This window comes from Neopsephotus bourkii, unplaced genomic scaffold (assembly GCF_033783945.1).
Source record: "Neopsephotus bourkii isolate Nb327-2 ecotype Australia unplaced genomic scaffold, CSIRO-AGI_Nbou_v1 NB_1760, whole genome shotgun sequence".
Classification (NCBI taxonomy): Eukaryota; Metazoa; Chordata; class Aves; order Psittaciformes; family Psittacidae; genus Neopsephotus; species Neopsephotus bourkii.
The window spans coordinates 7,001,846-7,018,196 of NW_026902234.1; the positions used below are offsets into that span (position 1 = coordinate 7,001,846).

Sequence of the window (16,351 nt, forward strand, 5' to 3'; positions counted from 1 at the left end):
TATGATACTGTACTGTAACTGATTTTTTCCAGAGACTTGGGGTTGTTCAGTCTGGAAAAGAAAAGACTTCCCAGTCTTATTACTGTGGCCTTTCAGGACTTTAAAGGGCCCTGTAAGAAAGATGGGGAGAGACTTTTAGCAGGGCCTGTTGCAACAGGACAAGGGTTGTGGTTTTAAACTAAAAGAGGGGAGATTTGAACTGGATATAAGGAAGACAATTTTTGCAATGAGAGTGGTGATACACAGGAGCAAATGGCCCAGAGAAGTGGTAGATGCTCCATCCCTGGAGACATTCAAGGCCAGGTTGGATGTGGTTCTGAGCAACCTGATCTAGTTGAAGATGTCCGGGCTCGTTGCAGGGGGTTTGGAATAGATGATTTTTAAATGTCCCTTGCAACACAAACTATTCTATGATTCTGTGATTTATTTCCCTGTTGAGTCTGTTTTTTCAGCATTAGCTTAAAAGGCTCAGACCAAAATCGTGACCAATTTTCTTCTAAAGAAGTGCTGCCAGGAGATGAAAAACATCTTTTCTAAAATCAAAAATACAAAGTGGTTTCTCCACAGCAAAGGCAGGGTTGATATTTTCTCTAAAGACGGAGAGGAAAAGAGCCACTTTGAAACAATGGTGGTCATGATTTCTTCAGGGTTTGGATTGTTGAAGTGAGTTTGTTTTAAGATTGTGTGGTAAAAAATGTGCTTATATTGAGGTCAGGTCACTGCGACAAGTTAACAACCTTAATGTTCTTACATGAAGATTTGTCAGAAATGCTTCAGAAAGTTCTGTTTAGATTCTTGTTCAAATTACGCCATCTAGGACAGCAGTCAGCCATAACTTTAACCTTAGATGAGCCAAATTTGCTGTAAATACTAAGAATATTATTACACAGTTCCAGAGACATTAACCTTAAGCATACCATAAGCATTCATCTCATCCAATAATTCCTCAAAACAGAACACCAGTTAACATAATTTGTAATGGGTTCAGGTTCATCTTCATTCTGCACTTCCTACTGCAGCTGTTTCAGAGATGTTACTGAGCTGAAATACAGTCACACACCTGAAATTGATGGGTTACTTGGTAAGACTAAACTCATCCAATCTTTGACATCTGTAGAATAACTGTATACATCAAAGCTTGTCACTGCAGGCCTAGGCTTGAGACACTATAGCCTGTAGTTTGAGGATGCAACCCACCTTGATTATTTTAGATGTCTGGTTTAGTGCAAGATGAATCTCTCTGCAGGTACATCCCGGTGTGCTGGAAGCACTGCACATGAAAAAAAACTTAAAAATAATAAACCCAAAAAGAAGCAAAAATTGAAACAAGGATGACATCCCCACAGAAGCTCTCAGGTGTTTTGGTTTTTTATGTTCCTGTGTTTTGTGGTTTTATTTCGCACAGTTGAAGGAAATGGATATTTTATGCAGATCTGAGTTTGTGCTTTGTAAGTTAAATCTAAGAAGCTGAAGTTTCTCCTTTGGGTGGCTGTCTATAAGCACATTAAAGCAGAGAATGCTCAAGCCTTTTGGGCAGCGATGTGTTTAGATGCAGCAATGTCTGCTGGAGTTTGCTCATGCTATGTTAACTTCTGCACACAGAGTGCAGGAAATAAAAAGACAGTAAAGTGAAACTCAGAACATCAGTTCCTCCCAACCATCTGTGAAGCTCAAAGCTTTTGTTGAGGTTTTTGGAGCCTTTCTCTCCTTTAATGTTAACAGTCTTGTTCCCTTAATGGAACAAGAATGCATTCATCATGCTGAAACCAACAAATGAAGCTGAATAAACAAAATCCCAAACTGTTTTTAAAGTAGGACAGTGTTTCGTCCATTTAGAAAATGTTTGATCTCTATGAAATACTGTGCAAGTCTTAGCTTAGTCACAAGGGTCTGGGAGAAATGCAGCTTGGCGCTCTGTTTTTTGTAGAAGCTAGCGGTTCTGCTGGCAGTCTCGCCAGTGCAGCCTGAGATTGGATGAACGTAGTTATCCTGTCATGCACTGAAAGCTTCCAGTTTTGATCCCTGAGAATGTGGTGTAGTACTGGTAATTTCGGAATGCGAAATAAAAACTCATTTATGAGAGAGCATTGCTACTGCAAGATTACTCCCCAGTCTCGCAGTCTGTACCAGCTCTCAGTACATACATAAAAACTTACAGTTTCTTCATGGAGTTGCGAGGAGTTTGGAATTTTCATAATACTTACAAGGTCAAATTTTTAACCAAAACTACATTGGCAAAATTGTTTCTGCTTCAAAATGTTCCAAAGTGCGATGCAGAGAAGCAGTATCCTACGGGAATCCAAGGATTCTTTCATGTATGTTACCTAGGCACTCCCATACCACAGGAATGTGCCTACTAGCCCTTGGCAAACTCATTTAATTTTAGAGTTATAAGGCAATATATGATTTAATCAAAGAAAGGGCTAATGCAACTATGTTTGACCTCTTTCTTTTATTAGCATATTTTATGTTCATACTTTACAATATAATAAGTTATATATACAGCATTAAACAAAATTATTAGAAAGTGATCTTTGGCAAGATCTACAGGAATTTTTTTCATTCCTGTACATCTTTTGTGTAACAATAAAAATACTGTATACTGAATAAAATAATGTTAAATAGTCTGTGTTCACATTGGCACCATCGGTTTCAAGACCCTAACTTTTCATGGCCTAATAAACTTTTAAAAGAGGATTCCTGTAGCTTCTTCTAAACAAATAAATGAAGTGTATTAATAAATGACATAAGAAATATAGGAGGCAGTCCACTGAATAACACTGTAGTTACACATTGGCACAAGAAAAATAGAATCTTTACAATTTGGGTGGTGGTGGTGTTTGTTTCCCTTTTGTTTTTCTAATAGCAATAGTATTATGTTGCAAATTTAGGGTCTTGAAAATCTTGTTGCAGATTGTTGAGATGTCAGCTGATCTAGGAATCTCACAGAAGCCTGTCGAAATCTATGTGAATTTGTCATTGATTTCAAGACATAAAGAATTTCACCAGTAAATTAAACACCAAATAGCTAGTAAAATGATTCAATAAATGCATCTTGCTGCTTCATTAAAAGTCAAAATTCTCATCAGAATTGGCATATGCAAATTAATGAAGAGTGTGTTATGATACAAAATAAATGGTGAAAGAAGAATAATGAGAGGGATAGCTTTTATGTTGCAGTATGTACTTCTGCTATATGAATCAAGTGCTAAGAAGGTATTAAATATAGATGGTAAAGGGTGATACTAAATGTTCTGCAAAATAATGATACTATCATAGACAAAATCTAGTTACTAATTGATGGAATACTGGTTGTTCACTTCAGGGTAATACTTAATATTTTTTATAGCATTTAATTCAGTCGTGAATCTTGGAATCTTAAAATATTGCTCTGTAACTGACATGAGTTAATTTAGTGGTTGCACTTGTTGAAATGCATCATCACTCATTTTAGGCTATAAATTAAGCAAACAGGTTTGGTAACAGCTACTGATTTGTGGTCTGAACAAGTTTTAGAGAACTTTCAATGGTGAAAATCAGAGATTAGTTAACATGAAAAAAATAGGTCAACTTTTTCTGTACACAAACTCACAGTAATGCTTTACCTTCCTGAGGAGTTGGGTTTTACCTGTGGATTCTGTGCTCATGGTCTACGCTTACGAGAGCATAGCATTTGAAAGAAACACTTCTGCATTTCAGGTGTCCCTAGAGAAATCTACTCTTCTTGTTCCTAGTGTCAAACGTGCATCACTGTTGTCTGAATTCCTCTGCTTGAAATATAATTTACTGGAAAAATATAGTTTTCACTGTAGTGGATAAGCTGGTTTGGTTGCTTCTTTTTTTGTAATGGCAAGGAAGAAGAGAGCTTGTTGCTCTCAGCTTATAAGGAGTGATTGCCAGCTTTTACTGCCCAGTAACCAGCTTGTCCTCAGCAAGTCAGCAAATTGAATTTACAGTTCCTGAAATGTCAGTATGGACCAAGTATGCATTTATGTGCATTATGTACAGCATTTTGAGGCACTTCAATCCGTAAATTATGTTACTCTTTTTTCATATAGCAAATTAATCTGAGGACTGTGTGTATGCACTTGCACACATACTTCTAGGTTCAACAAACCCATAGTAAGTGTAGAAAACTAAACTGGTTACATATTGAATGTGTTAGAGCCGATAGAAATGTACGTGCCTTATGTGTATTAGTTACATTAGCTGTGGTACTGCTTTTGACTGTAACTATTAAACTGTTGAATAAAGTCCTAAGAGACTGGAATATGTTCAGAGAACAATCCAATGCCTCTCTCGAAGGCCAGGCAGGAAGGGTATCAGCAGGGTTATCTGCACTTATACACAGACTTCAAAATGGATGTTTGTGTGTCCACTTATCAGTAACTTTAACATGATCATTTTGTTTATTGACATGTTTCATACCAAGCTTCTTGGGAGATTTCTGCTTTTGTTTTGATAGGTGTGTAACTTCACTTCTTTTAGAAGTCAAAGAGAAGCATTTCCCACTGGTTATCGTGAATGATTATGTAGAATAAACATCAGTGGTCTCTTGTCCAAAGTTTTTGATGTGGTGCTCACCGGAATCATGGTTCTTGAGGGTGATGTGGAAGCATGGCTCCCAGGCAGGCATGTCAGGATGCCCCTGCTGGCTCAGGAGCAGGCATTGCTTGTGCCCACTCAAGAATATCTGCACACAAGGATTCAACAGCATCCAACCGCTCTATTTGCACCAGTTTGGTTAGTAGTTCTGGGATGCTGTAACCTGCTGTGCTGATGCGATCAAAGAGCTGCATGCCGTCTGTCATACCACCGATCTCATCTCTTTTCAGTCCAAAGCTCTCGGCAAGGTGGCGCCATGTTTTCACTATGGCTTTTTCTGTGTTGTAGGTTGAGCTGAGCATTCTGCTGGTCTTCTCCAGGCAATCAAATGGCAACTCTGTTGGGCTCAGACCTGCAGTGGAAGGTGTTTATTGTCAGATGGCTCTGTGCTCAAGTCTAGACTATCCAAGGCATTTATTTAAGTACTACAGTAGATACTGATAGCTGTAAATACAGATAAAATCTTGAAGTGAAAGTCCATGATAGGTATTTCTAGCTTCAAAGTTATTACTGTGTATTACCAAGTTAATTCTTCCTAGGGACAGTCGTGTACAATAATTAGAATAAAAAGTTATCTGGGAAAGAATTATTCAATGGGTTGTATGAATTCTCATAGCGCTTCCCCTTCCTTCAACTATTTACTAGATGTTAGAAACTAAGTACATTGCAGTCATATCCCTAGTGAGCAGCTCCATTAATACAACTCTGCACGTCAGGCACAGTATTTGAGCTCAAGAGACATCTGCAATCCTTCCCTGACTCTGTCACCAGCAGCTGCTATAACATCTCTGTAATTGAAAGCTGCCCTTGTAGGAGTGTGAGGAGTGAGGTGAAGCACTGGTGCCAGATGCTTGCAAGCATAAAAGCCCCTGCTAGTGCTTGATTGTCTTTACTATCACTGAATCTCTAGAGACCGTTTAACATTCATCCTGTGGGGGAAAAGCTATTCTTTACCTGGACATATTTTCTATGTATTCATGATCACAGAATAGAGGAGAGAATCAGCTACAGCATTTTTCCAAACCCAGTCTTTTGCTTCTGTAGTTTCCTGCTTCATACTCAACAGCAGTAATTTGGTGGGAGATAGGCCTCCCTGAACAACAAAAAACTCAGATGCACATGTGCACATAGTGTGTGTGTGTGAAGTAAATGCAGTAATTTCTCCTGTTCTGCTGGGAAATTAATTCACATCTCTCTGCCAAAACAGTTGACATAGTCCAGTGGTAAAAGAGGGTTAAACCAGTTAAAACTTGGAAACTGCACTTTTTGTTGTGAAAGGTGAGACAGCATTTAGAGGAGTAGGTTAAGACTTGAGTCTTACCCTCAGCCCTGACCCTCCCCAAACTACAGTTTTGTATTTGGAACTAGTTTCTATCTGTTATCAAACAGGTTTCCTCTGGATGGGGAATGCAAGAGTGCTATTGCACTACTTGGTCTGTGTGTGCATGTCCTGACATGACCCAACACTACCCTTCCTGCTCTCCATAGGAAGGAATTTCATGCACATGGCTGGAAAGGAGCCATGGTGTACTTCAGCCTAAGCTCAGCCTGGATAGCTCTGGGGTCAGGGCACCATGGGGCTTCCTGGCAAGGGACTACAAATCTGCCTACAAAGTGTCTTTTCTGGATTGGGACTTTCTGCTTTCCATAGGAAAGCAGAAGCCTTTCTTATTTTGTAGCAGTAGAGGTGCAAGTTTTGTCCACTCACCTTCTGCAACGTCGCATACGTTAGCGTACACGTCAAGTATCTTTTTCCTTCGACTTTGAATCTAAATAAGAAGAGATTTATTTCATTAATTTTTCAGTCATGGGAGTAAACAATTAGCAGACAGCAGTGAAAAATCTGTGGAAATTCTTCATTTCAGGGTGCAAGGGGCTATCACATAACGTTCTCAAGGGTGCTCGAAAAGAGCACAACAATTATTCCATGACGCATAAACCTTGTTCTGATTTCCAATTCTACCACTAGAGATCTTTCTATCCATCTTCTAGCCCCATTTTAGAGCAATTACTTTTCTGCTCCAAGTATTTGTGTATTTTTTCTTCTCTTTCAGACTGACGCAAACTCCTGGCAATGAGGACAAAACCAGTACCACACATACAGATAATTACTGTAGGGCTCTCCAGATAAACCAGGACAGGACTGCCCACAAGGAATCAAATTCAGGTTAAAATTGCCTTCTTCCAGTAATCTAAAAGGACTGTAGAGGAGGGGATCTTCCTTTCTGTCATTTGATGTAGAACTGCTTAGTGCATTACTAATCAACTGGGTTTTTTTCTTCCATGATATATTGCTTAGTGAAATCTGAAACATTTTACAGTTAGGAAAAAAAATAATGAAATAAACCAGTGAAGCTTTGGACAGGGAGAATCTGAGGTCCAGGGAGCTCCAGTCATTTTTGACGTGAGACACTTAGACTGAAAACCTGACATTTTCCAAGCTGAAAACAGACATTTTGATACAGTTTCATTTAGCAAAAATATGCTGAAGGTTTGGCTTTGGATTCCATGTGGAGTGAAAACAAATGTCAAAATGTCATGAGTTCTCAGGGACTGGAATTGTCATCCCTCTGCCAGCCCTCATTAGGAGTGAGCTTTCTGAAAAGCTGTCTTTCTGATAGCACCTTAGCATTATCTCCACAGATTTGACACTTTTCACCGGGCTAGAAGGAAAAAGCTCTGCTTTTGGTATTTTGTTTTGTGGAAATTTTTCCTCGTTTTATTTGGGCTCAAAAGGCACATCAATGACTTGGTTTAATAGACTTGGCAGCTGGAGACAGCAAAGTGGCTGCTCCACCCAAAGCCTGTCTTGCTGGCACAGATGCTGTGCAAGTGTGTCGTATTGCAGGCAATGCAATGCAGACAACAACTGTTGTTCACATGTTCTTGGTATAATTTACATGTGCTTAATCAGTTGTCCTGCTATTGTAGGCTTGGATTAGCTGTTTCAGAACCTTGTAAACAGGAAATTTTCTTTTAATGGGATTTATTAAAACTCCTCCTAAGCAAACTGTTATTTTCGTTTTCCTCTCATTTTTAGGGCAATGAGGGAGGCTAAATGATTCCATGCCCATGGAGAATTATTCAGGATGCTTTTTTCACCAGCACCAGAAGATGGGGGATTTGAGAAGGTTATGCTGAAAGCAAACAGCCTGATGTTCTTCCCTGTGGTAGCTCACTCTGTAATGGTTTTTGTTTTAACTAGGAGGAAGCAGACTTGGTTAAGAGCAAGCCTCTTAACTTTCTTTATCCTTATCCAATATCTACTTAATACTCTTTCCTGTACTAGAAATGTTACTTAATCTCCAGCCTGAAGCAAATTATTGCTTTTCTAACTGCAGGCAACTGGCTTGATAGGGAAATCATAGGTATGGAGCAGAGGAACTTGGTGCAATGTGCACTTTCATTGAATGGTTTTCTTCAGCCTTGTCAGGAGGCTTCACTCCATGAGAATTATGTTAGAACAGAAGGTCTGGAAGAAATAACTCATGTTTCAGATGTCTTTCAAGCTGTCTATCCAAATCACTCTGGAGAACATCTCTATTATGTATGGTCTTTAGAAGGTAAGTCACTCATATTAAATGTTCTGATTTCATGCCTACACAGTTCATATTACCCAGTTTCAATCCAGTGTATACCGAAGTATGTTGAAGTTGGATATTTAGAAAGATATCATAAAACTGAATTTTAAAAGGTGAACACTGGAGTAGTAAGTTATTTTCAGATGGTCATAAGTGCCTAGAGCTATAAAACCATTTCCCTTTTGTTGAGACTTTCTGTGTCAGGTCTTATCTGAAAAATGAGCTATTTTAGAAAGTTTGAGCTGAACCAACCCAGCAGTTTGAAAGACGTAAATATGAAAATATGCATTTTCAAACTTTTTTATTTTTAAAGGATATCTAATGATTGATATTAATGATGTGATTTTGTCCCAGCTATCACCATTTACAAATTATTTTTGAAGTACTAAAACCACAAAAATTATCTAAGCAGACAGCTTCTTTTTAAGGATAGCTTCATTTTAATATAAACTAAAAGTTGTGTGTGCGAGGTGTAGCCTGAACTTTGCCTCAAAATACTCCAAGTGAGATAAACTGCTCTGAGCAGTACACACACAGCAGGAAGAAGTGAAGGCCTTCCACAGCAAAATAAACAGTGGCTTTGTAGTGTCCTTCAGAGCACAGGCATGACCTTCAAAACATGTGTGTTCTTCAAAATAATATACAAAAACTAAGCACAACACTGGATATTATTGAAGAGTCTATGCCTTGAAAATACTGATGCTTCTGGGTTAAGGCACTCAGATGCTACCCTGTTGTATGCATCCATCCATGCTGCTACACTATTTTTCTGTCTTGGATTTTCTGTGATAAATATAGAATGGGGGTTAGTTATATTAGCATTAGCCATATCAGGAAGGGTTGCTGTTAACCTGTTTTTTCTTCCTTTGGACTATAAAATATAATACTAAAAAAAGCATTTAGTACTTTTGTAAGATTTTTTTTTTTTTCAACCATGAGCATTATATACGTACGTATATGTCACTAAATAAATGAGATTCTATACTAAATTTTTCTGGAGAAGCCTGGTCTGCATGATAATACATTTTGAGGGTGATATTTTGCATATTGTTTTCTTTAAAAGGCCCTAAAATAAGACAGAGAAGTTCTCTCAAATTTAATTCTCAAAACAGACTTACCCCAGTTGACTTATTGCTCGTAGAAGACTTATCTCTGGCCAAATGCACTAAAGATAACAAGCACCTCTCTGGAGTCCCTTGCTTGTCAACTGCAGCTTCTTCATCACTATCCATACTACGGCTTAAAAGTCGTTCATTCTCAGAAGATGCATCATTTTCACTGTAAAATGAAGGTTATAGTTATATTAGTGAAACCTTTCCTAAGTTATACTCAAATAATCTCCTTTTTGCTATCCTAAAGTAATGGGATAAAAGTGGCTTCCATTTTTTAAAATACATTTCCTCCTGTCCTGTGAATGTAACTGCATTCACCTGCCCTGAGTATATGTACAATGCTCATCAAATCGCATGCAGCTTGCAAGAATCCTTTTATAGAGGGATTTTCCAACTAAGGACATGTTTAGTCCACCTTAAGCATGTTAACCGGCCAGGGCTGGATGCCAGGCAGGCACTAGATGAAGAAAATTTTCACACTATGCCAAGGAGTTTCCTAAAGGCCTGGAGCAGCTATTTTTTACTCTTCTTGCCTAAAAGTGAAGGGGAACCTTACTAAGGGCATGTATGCGACAGCAGCACTTGGGTCCCAAAGACATCTCTCCAAATAGGAGATGGAGGCCCAAGAGCTGATGTACTGGTCACAGAGGAACTGGGGAGGACACAGGTTTCTCTTCAGTAACAACTGCAGTCCTGTCCTAGAAACCAGAGAAAGAAAAATCTACTAAGGTGTCTAGCCTCTTCCCTGCTGCAGCAAGCTACCAGCATACCCATCTACTTTGTTCTTCATGTATTCCTCTGTATCAGGATGAATGGTGACTATGTCCCTCACCCACTTCAGGTAAACTGGAAGTACATTTATCTTACCCACCTTTTAACAGCCTTAGCTGGAGTTGCTGTAAGTTTCTCAAACTCTTCTTTCTCAGAGAATATCACAACATTATCTGTAGATCAACAATTAGAGAATTTTAAATTGGCAATGAGTTTCCAAACCAGTGCTTTGTCTCAGGAGCTGGTTCTGCCGGTAACCTTTCTGCAAACATGAATCTCTCTGACACGTTTTTAATTGCTATCGGACGATTAAGTGACATGCTGGAAGTACAAAAACTATCATACATAATTCTTTAGTAAATTCATGTGTATTTTACACAATTCAAACGAGAAAACATAATTCGGAGAAATGCATTAAGAGTATTTAAGCCCAATGTTCCCTTGAACAGGAAAAACAAAACTAAAGTAACTTGTACCTTGCACTTCTTTCTTCTCTTCTTGTGTGTTAGCCTGAGCTTCAACGTTTTTTACCGAATGGCTCTTGCAACAGGCTGGAATATAAAAATGTAACACTAATTATTCTCAGAAGCTATCTAAAAATAGCATTTGCAGCTAGAATTTCATGTGTTGAAGAATTACCTTGAGCAGAAGGTTTTGTTTTCACAATATAAAACATGATGATGAGGACAATGGCAATAGCCATTATGAAGATGGTAGACATTGCAATTATAAGAGCTGTAGCCAGATGTCCTTGTCCTGAAAGATCTCCTGAAATAAATATTTTCATAAAGGAGCAACTGTTAGGATCAGAGAACAGTTAATGGTTTGTGGTCTGGTCTACACTTACATTTTACTTGTTAAGCATTGAAAAACTTGGTGTTGCATTGGAAAGGCAAAGAGGTTTTCAGAACTGAAAACATTTATGATGTACTGATCAGTTAACAGTATTCATCAGAAAAACCTGATGGCAAGATCTGTCAGATAGAAAGGTATAGGAAATTATATCGTCTGCTAATAATATAGGAAGCTATATGTAAACAAGAGTAGCAGCTTTCCTACACTGTATGCTGTGAAAGATCACTGGAATCTAAAACTAGAAAGTACATAAACAAATGGGATGAGACCTAAAACAACTGTTGGTGACTATGGCTGCCTCAGACGGTTTGCACTAAAAAGGAGAACATGCAGAAGAGCTGAAGTTTTTCTAACTTCAACTTAAAAGACATAAAATGCAGCATGGCTAGAAGGTAAAATAAGGTATGTGAAAAGGTATTCAGAAGGAAAATTTGGATACAAAAGACTGGATACAAAAAGATGCAGAAAACAACACATATGCTAAAATGCATGAAAACTTTAATTTTTCTGAAAACATGATTCTCATGATTGTGTTTCCAGACAATACCAGGAACATCATCATTGTCAGTACCTCAGTAACTGCATCTTTCCTGTTGTGGCTTCTCAGGTTCACATATTTTTTAAAATCAAATAATCATAGAATCATGGAATCATAGAATAGTTAGGGTTGGAAAGGACCTTGTGATCATCTAGTTCCAACCCCATGCTTTAGAACTGTTCAGGTTAGCTCAGTAACAGACTGGCCATATTTGCGCATTAAACTGTTTTTACTAGTCTAACTAAGCTTTGCTGAGGCATAGTGCCATTTCTGTAGGCTACAGAGCTAAATTTATTGCTGGCATTACTGAGCACAGTTCAAATCCATTTTAAGTCCACTTGATTAAAACAGCAGTGTTGATTAACCAAGAAAGAAAAAATCATTCTGAGCCATTTTAGCAGAAGTTTTAGAAAACTGGAGATAGTGGCAGTGAAATTCACAACAGATACTTCCAGTTTGTTTGCACTTTGTTGATGCCATTTTCGAAAGAGCCACTAAATCAAACCTGTGAGTACATTCTTACCTTTGTGAGCATGCTGGTAAGGTGAGAAAGTGCTTGTGCCGGAGGTACTCGGGAAGATGGCTGAAATGCCAGAGGTAGCCCCTGCACCTGCAATATAAACAGAAATGTCATAAACTTCCATGGTTACTTTGTCCAGTCAAAGGAATATCTTGGCCCAGGTAAACGGAGCTTTTACATAGCTTGATTGCATTTCCCATGCATTAGCGAAGAACCCATGAACCTTTTTGAGATGTTACTAATCCTAATATGCATTTCTGGCACATTGAAAATTGTGTTACAGACTACATTTTGCATAGCACCTAGAGGGAGTGGAAGAAATCAAAGCACCTGAACAGTCATGAGCTTAGAAGAAACACAAGCATCTTCAGATACAGGCAGGGTCAACTGTCATACACGGATTCCCACATTACAAATCTGTCCTGGGTAGCAGAAAGTTTTCTGGGATCCAGCTGGTAACTCAAACTGTTCACAACCTGCACTCCATTTTTTGCAACAGCAGATCCCAAGTCCCATTCAGTAGAGTCATCAAATTAGTGCTTCCCACAAACATCCTTCACTAGCAGGATCAGTGTGAAGCTCTGATGGTGCGCAAAACCTCATGACCCCACAGGAAAGTGTAGGGAAGGTGACAAATAATAGTGCTGAATGCCTTTCTGTTCCATGGAGCTGTTCTGTCATAAAAGGGAATACTAGATTTTACTGCAATCTAGCCAGGCAATACTTTTCTTATGATTCTTCTTGCTGTCAGTACAGATCTATACTTCGGTGAGTGAGGAAAGCCACAAAAACAGTAAAATGAAGAACTTCATGCTGGGAGAGGAGTGAGATTGCCCAACATGAGTTTCCGTATCTAAATTCTACACTTAAGTTTGAAAGTCAACATTAATTTTTCAGATGGTATCATGCACCGAGTCTTCAAAGCAGTAAACCAAGTCATAAGTTAACATATCTGACATAATACTGCATATTATTGGGAATAAGGCTGTCGATAGGAATGCTCTCAGACAGGATGGTGTTGGTATAGCATTCCAAAACAGAATAAAAACATCAAGGTTGGGAGAAAGCATTCTCTTCATTCTTAAACAAACTTTAATATCATTGGTAAGCAGGTAATGCAAACAGCTACTATCAACAGACACAGAAAAACATCTTCTGGCTTGGAGAGGGTACGAAATCCCTCCTGCTTTGTATTAGCTGCCTATGGAAAAAGTCCAGTGATAATTAAATTCAGCAGACCTAAAGACAAAAGACTTTCCCAGTCATCTGGTAAGGTGCACACAGCGCTCAGCTCCACAAGCTAGTTTGGGAACTAGAGTAGCTGAGAACCAACCATGCCGTTCTTTAGACCTAGTAAATATTCCGAGAAATTAAACCCACCAGGTAAACTTGACAGGAAATTAAGCGGTCTGGAACGGTCTGAGAAATGTTCCGTGGTTAAGAACAAAGCAGTGGACATGTTCTTCGAATTTAGAGAAATGCTTGCTAAAAAAAAATAAAAAGATAAAAAAAAGCAGTACCTAACATAAAACATGGCTGCATGTAGTGAATGAGAAATGTACACTTGAAGTGGCTGCAGAGTATGAGTTGCAGATGTCTTCAAAAGAAATTTTCTTTAACAACGGTAAGACTTCTTTCAAACCTCATTTGTTGGAAGGAAATGGATTAATTTATTAGAATTCTTTTCTTTTTTTTTTTTTTTTTCCCAGCTGAAGAAGTGTTTTCATAAAGTTTTAAATACGCTGGTTTGTTAATTCAGGTGCTTTTCATATTATGTAAATGACAGGGAGATGACGTAAGTCTTGCCTCTGGTCCCTTCTCTGTTCTTCCAAGAATTAGTTATGAGCTTCAGAAAGAACAACACAGCAGTAGACCGTCTATGTATCAGTAGATGGAGAGGTCATCTGCATGTAGTGGAGATTAGAGACAGGTAATTTTTTAAATTTCAGCAATTCTTCACAAAACTGAAGTGAATCATCCTGGTCTCAACCCCTGTATCTACTAATTATGGTTGGACGACAGAAGAAATTTAGTAAATGACCGATGCTGTAGCCAGATACTTTCCTTCATGTCCACAGCTACCAGGTTTATGCCTATTCTTGCAGTCCCCCTGGCAAATCCAATTACAGCCAATTGTAATTCCGTGCAGTCTTTGCATGCTGCAACAAGTCCACAATAGCTTTTCTTATGCTGCCTTTCAGCTAACACAGGCAAGCTGTGCTGCTTTGTCTGCGTGGAGTTTATATGACAAGCTTCGGCTTGTCTTCTCTATAAACAAGTTTTATCAAGCTTTCCTCTCTCTCTTTTCCTTCATCTGAAATTCAGTCATTGAAGTATTTCTGCCTAATCAATCTTTTAATCATTTGTACTATTAAGCTCACATTTTTCGTATCTTCATTTCCCGAACCCTGGCAGTGTCCAAGGCCAGGTTGGACAGGGCTTTGAGTGCCCCTCACTCAAAGGGGGAAGGTGCCCCTGCCCATGGCAGGGGGGAACTAGATGAGCTTCAAGGTCCCTTCCAGCCCCAACCATTCTGTGATTCTGTGATTCACTTGTCTGTGAAAGGAAGTAGAGCCTTCTAAGGTGGGAAGTTTCACAGCAGTGGGTAGCAATAAGGAAGGTGATTCATTCTTCATTTAGCATCATTGTCACCCTTCACCCAGCTCTACCCCACATCAGGATGCAGCTATGTTGCCCACACCACGCACACACATGTGAACCTCTGCTGTGCACAAGAGTGAGCACCTTTAGTATCTAGAGCCTACGTGCAGAATTTTCTTTGCATGGGAATGCGGCCACCTCGTTTGTTGTGTAGAGCCTGTTGTGGCAAAATCAAGGCTGGTGCTAGAACGTCATGGCCTTTTTCATATGCCTAGGTGGGAGTTAGTCGTTATGCATATTTTAAGCCTATTATCAAAGTGAATAATTTGGCATATTCATTATGAGCCAAGGTTTTTCTTTAGATGTGGCTTAGAAGAAAGTGCCAATTCATGCACCTGCACTACAAGAGGAACAAAAAAATGCCAGCTTCTGCAAAAGTTCAGTTCATATCGGTTTTGCGTGAGTAAAAAGAAACAGAACTTGGAGCTGCTGCTTTTTCCCAGCCCAGCACTACACCATGACTGCAATGTCAGTCAGTTCCTGTGCACATCCAGTCTTGCATCCCAATCACATTATTAATTCTGGTTCCAATATAGATGGCACTTACATAAAGACTTAGATACAGCTCAGGCAGAGACATCCTAACCTCCTACAGCACAACATATGGAAACAACTCTATTTGAAGCGTAAAAAAAAGACCGATGGCCGTAATACAGTTGTGCAAAAGACTGCTTTATATTCCTAGACATCTGTAAGTAATATTGTAGCAATGTGATAAGGACATTAGGAAAGAAGTTTATTACTGAAGGTTGGTCAGCTTTTGCATTATGAATGCTTTTATTAAAAAATTGTCATTTAGTTATAACTTGCTTGGAGTCTAAATACAGTTTCATTTAAAAACCCCACACTTACTATTTAAAAGAACAATCGAATTTGTATTTACATTTGAATGTTTGGGTTTTTTTAACTCCAAAGGTAGCTTTAACTTCAATTGCTGTGCAGCCAGCCTTTTGTCCTCATCCTGAACAAATGCTGGGCAATAAAATATTGTTGGGTATTTGTTTCAAAGAACCTTCCTGTTTTATGTAACAGCACTACTATAGTTGTTCATGTATCTCAAGACAGAATAAGAAGTGACAAACAAAACTACCAGATATGTGAGAAGAGAAGGGCTCAGGGAGGGAAGGTTTTACCAATGTGCCCCCTTGCAAGTGTTTGTGAGTGAATAAAATCTGGTGCAGTAGGAGACCATATGTGCTCCTGACATATGCTGCTGTGGGTGTCAGCTTACTGGTCCATGCAAAGGACTGCTGCTCATAGCTAGCAACTGCTTTTTTTAAAGTTTATTTAGTACTTAATAACATATTATAAAAATACCCAAAGTGTGTATACAACAGACTATCATCAGAGTGATCCTGTAGTAAGAAGCAGTTTAACAATGTCTTTCTGTATATATGTTTCTATTTCTTGCCATTGAGTACAGCTTGCTTTCTCCCAGTGCATCCCACTTCTCAAAGCCATGGTCCAGTTATGACTAGCAAGGCACGCCAGCCAAGCTTTGAGCACCATCATTAAGACTGTTTTACAGGGGAGACATGAGATAAAGCACACATACAAATAAATAACTAGCAGCCTGGAATATGAGGTGAGAAATAAATTATATTGAGTTGGAATTCAATAAAGGTAGAGAGTTTATGGCTGACAAAGTAATAAAAATCTGGATTATAACTAAATGAGTCGTAAATAAGACATAGATATGTAGAAAGCA

General features: G+C 38.7%; 1 protein-coding gene across 2 annotated transcripts in view; it reads right to left on the bottom strand.

Annotated features, from left to right (window-relative positions):
* Positions 1-2,437: 2,437 nt before the first annotated feature.
* Positions 2,438-16,351, bottom strand: part of EDAR (ectodysplasin A receptor) — a 75,792-nt gene continuing 61,878 nt past the window's right edge. For both annotated transcript variants that reach the window (XM_061377612.1, XM_061377611.1), the window contains 7 exons: positions 11,986-12,072; positions 10,709-10,837; positions 10,546-10,620; positions 10,170-10,242; positions 9,305-9,464; positions 6,314-6,374; positions 2,438-4,957 (listed from right to left, as the gene is read on the bottom strand). In XM_061377612.1, the coding sequence (XP_061233596.1) occupies positions 4,638-4,957; positions 6,314-6,374; positions 9,305-9,464; positions 10,170-10,242; positions 10,546-10,620; positions 10,709-10,837; positions 11,986-12,072 (905 nt within the window). In that variant the 3' untranslated portion in view covers positions 2,438-4,637. The remainder of the gene's footprint in view (positions 4,958-6,313; positions 6,375-9,304; positions 9,465-10,169; positions 10,243-10,545; positions 10,621-10,708; positions 10,838-11,985; positions 12,073-16,351) is intronic.